The sequence below is a fragment of the Myotis davidii genome, unplaced genomic scaffold (assembly GCF_000327345.1).
Source record: "Myotis davidii unplaced genomic scaffold, ASM32734v1 scaffold840, whole genome shotgun sequence".
In the NCBI taxonomy this organism is placed as follows: domain Eukaryota; kingdom Metazoa; phylum Chordata; class Mammalia; order Chiroptera; family Vespertilionidae; genus Myotis; species Myotis davidii.
The window spans coordinates 53,549-57,206 of NW_006291973.1; the positions used below are offsets into that span (position 1 = coordinate 53,549).

Here is a 3,658-nt window from a genome sequence, read left to right on the forward strand (position 1 = left end):
GCCCTTCCTCGACAGGAAATGGAGTGTAGGTATGGAAATAAATTGACCCTCTCCCTGCCACCAACTCTGCCTTATCAGCCCAACCCCATCTTCTTCAGTTCTACCAAGTTGCTAACACCTGTTGTTGTTTTTAAATCCTCACCTGAGGATATGTTTTTATTAATTTTAAAGAGAGAGGAAGGGAAAGAAAGAAACATCAATGTGAGAGGGAAACATCGATTGCTTAGCTTTTGTAGGCACCCCTGCCAGGGATGGAATCCACAACCTTTTTGGTGTATGGGATTATGCTCCAACGAACTGGGCCTTCCAGACAGGGTTTGCTACCACCTTTTTGATTGCTTCTAAAAGTCATCAGAATCTATGGCAAGGACCTTGTGATGCAAAATTTTTTTATTTATAAGTCTTTTCTTTCTATTTTGTTTAGGAACTCTTGGTGATAAAACAAAAAAGTGGATTTTTCTAGATCCCCAAGTTATAGTTGATTTGTAGTATTAAATTATGAGAAAATGAAACTGTCCATTATTTTTCATATATTTAAAAATAAAATACAGTGTTGTTAAATTGTGTTTCTCCCTGTGTTTCAGAGATGTACCTGCAAAAAGGGCTACTGTTGTTCCTCAAGTGCAGTCAAGCCAACCATTCCAGGAATTCTGCAGTACATACTGTGTGTCCCCCTACGAAGACAACCAGAGTCTCAGAAAAAGAATTTCAAATAAATCAAGATGTACAATCTGTAGTAAACTAACAGAGGTCTGAGTTTTTGTATCTTAAGTTATTATCTACGATAACTTTAATATGTTTTTTTAAAAACTGATTTTAGAGAGAGAGGAAGGGAGAGAGAGAGAGGGAAAAAAACTTGAAAATGAGAGAGAAGCATCAATTGACTGACTCTTGCATGCTCCCCTACTGGGGATCGTGCCTAAAACCCAGACATGTGCCCTGACTGGGACTTGAACCAGTGACTTTTTGGTGCATGGGACAACTCTCAACCAACTGAGCCACACTGGCCAGGGTTCTAGGATAATTTTAACTGTTAAGTGCTATTCTGTGCTCTGCCATCTACATAATGCACATGTCCTGAATCTGCACAGTGAAGTTACAGGAAGGACTAAGGATATGCCAGAACTATTTTATAAACAAATGTCTTATTTGCACAGTATGAAAAATATACATCTGTTTCTATAAAATTGGATGTACTCATCCATAGAGTAATAGTTGTATAGTGGATTTTGTTCTTACCAGACACGGTAAATTAAAATGTAGGTTCAGGACACAAAGGAAGCAACCAGTCCTGGTGCAAGAACATATAGAACATGTGGACTGAAAGTATGTTGATAACTTCACGTTTCTTAATTGGTATTGCCATCCATCCAGTTCCTGAAAGAAGAAACATGCATGTAGGCAGTCCTGACTTAACACAGTGCTTGGTAACAGTTTGGTGTTGGTTTCTGCAGAGCCATGCAAATCCAGGACACAATTTTATCGCAGTTATCACAGAGCTGAGCAAGGCAAGAACCCCTTAGTCTTGTATATCCAGACAACATCCAAATATGGAATACTGATTCACTTAGTCCCTCCCACAAATTATCTAAATCAATGAAGCTTATATGACTAAGAATTCTCAATCTATTTCTTTTAAGTGGGTGGTATCAAAATCTTTTAAATCCATTCATTTTCTGGAATGCTTAAGTTTCTCTGGGGAAGTTATTACTGATTTTATTGGTTTTTGTTCTGTGTATCTTATTTTTATAAAAATCAAAGAATGATTTTACAAAGAAATCAAAGATAAAAATGAAAGAATAATGAAATGGGCTTTTTAGTCTTTTTCCTGAATATTTTTTCCACTGAGTAGTTAAAAGAGTGTCTTTGTTTCTATTGAAATTAGTTATCTCTTGCCGTAAGTGGTTTGGCTCAGTGGAAAGAGCATCGGTCTGCGGACTGAAGTGTTCCAGGTTCGATTCCGGTCAAGGGCATGTGCCTTGGTTGCCAGACATGTCCCCAGTAGGGGGTGTGCAGGAGGCAGCTGATAAATGTTTCTAACTCTCTATCCCTCTCCCTCCCTCTCTGTAAAAAATCAATAAAAACATATTTTAAAAAAAAAGAAACTAGTTATCTCATTGCTTACTGTGCTAATCTGGCTTATTTATATAGTAAATTCTCATTTTTCTTTTAGATTCGCCATGAAGTCAGCGTTAATAATGTGACACACAAACTGTGCAGTAACCACTGCTTTAACAAGTACAGGTTGGCTAATGGTCTGATAATGAATTGCTGTGAACATTGTGGAGAGTACCTGCCTAGCAAAGGTTCTGGAAACATTGTCCTGGTGATTGATGGCCAACAGGTGACATTCTGCTGCCAAAGTTGTGCTAATGAATATAAACAGGTAATTCTTTTAATTAATTTTAGATGATCAGGTATACAATAACCTGTTAGCTTACATTAATCAGATTGATCTTAGAATTTCATTTAGTTCCACTTTTGTCAATCTGTCATTGAGGTGTCACATCTAAAGTGAGTATTGAAATCGATTGTTGTAAGTTTGTTTATAATTTTTACTTTTTGCAGACATCACAAGTAGTTCCTTTCTCTACTATTTTATACTCCTGCTGATAACTCGATAGTTCCAGTTACTTCACATTCTCCACAAAACTTGGTGTTGTCTGTTTTTTTTGTTGTTTTTTAAAATATTGAAAGATAAAGATAGAAACATCAGTGAGAGAGAAACACGAACTGGCTTCCTCCTACATGCTCCCTACTGAGGACTGAGCCCGAAACCTGGGCATGTGCCCTGACCACAGCATCTGCTATGACCTCTTGGTACATGGGATGATGCTCACTCACTGAGCAACACTGGCTGGGTGGTGTTATCTGTTTTGATTTAAGGTATTCTAGTGGATATAAAATTTGCATTTCCTCAATAACTAATGTCCCCCTTTCATCATTCATATATCGTCTTTTGTAAAATGTCTATTCAAGTCATGTGCTCATTTTTAAAATTAGGTTTTTGTATTATTGACTTAAAGGAATTCTTTATATATTTTGGATGCATATCTTTTATAAAATAACTAGAGGCCCGGTGCACAAAAAATTGTACACTCGGGGGGGAGGGGGGTCCCTCAGTCCGGCCTGTGCCCTCTTGCAGTATGGGACCCCTCGGGAGATAACGATCTGCTGGCTTAGGCCTGCTCCCGGGAGGCAGAGGGCAGGCCCAGTCCCTAGGTGCAGCCCCTGGTCGGGCTCAGAGCAGAGCTGATTGGGGAGGTGGGGCGCCGCCCCCTGTCATGCACAGAGCAGGGCCAATCAGGGGGTTGGGGCGCCGCCCTCTATCACCCAAGTCGCAGGGCGGATCAGGGGGTTGGGGCGCCGCCACTCTCACACTCTGGGCAGGGCCGATGGGGAGGTTATGGCTCTACCCCGTCACACACAGAGCAGAGCCCGTTGGGGAGGTGGGGTCGGGGCACCGCACCCTGTCACATACAGAGCAGGACCGATCAGGGGATTGGGGCGCTGCACCCTGTCACACACAGAGCCGCAGGGCGATCAGGGGATTGGGGAGCTCCCCCCTATCAGGCACAGAGTAGGGCTGATCAGGGGGTTGGCGCGCCTTCCCCTGTCACGAACAGAGCAGGGCGGCTAGGGAGGGTGTGGCCCCCCC

At 41.7% G+C, this 3,658-nt stretch overlaps 1 protein-coding gene across 4 annotated transcripts in view; it reads left to right on the forward strand.

Moving 5' to 3' along the window:
- The window catches only part of ZMYM5 (zinc finger, MYM-type 5), a 52,394-nt gene that overhangs the window by 31,058 nt on the left and 17,678 nt on the right, over positions 1-3,658 (forward strand). For all 4 annotated transcript variants that reach the window (XM_015565048.1, XM_015565049.1, XM_015565050.1 and 1 more), the window contains 2 exons: positions 585-750; positions 2,174-2,386. In XM_015565048.1, the coding sequence (XP_015420534.1) occupies positions 585-750; positions 2,174-2,386 (379 nt within the window). The remainder of the gene's footprint in view (positions 1-584; positions 751-2,173; positions 2,387-3,658) is intronic.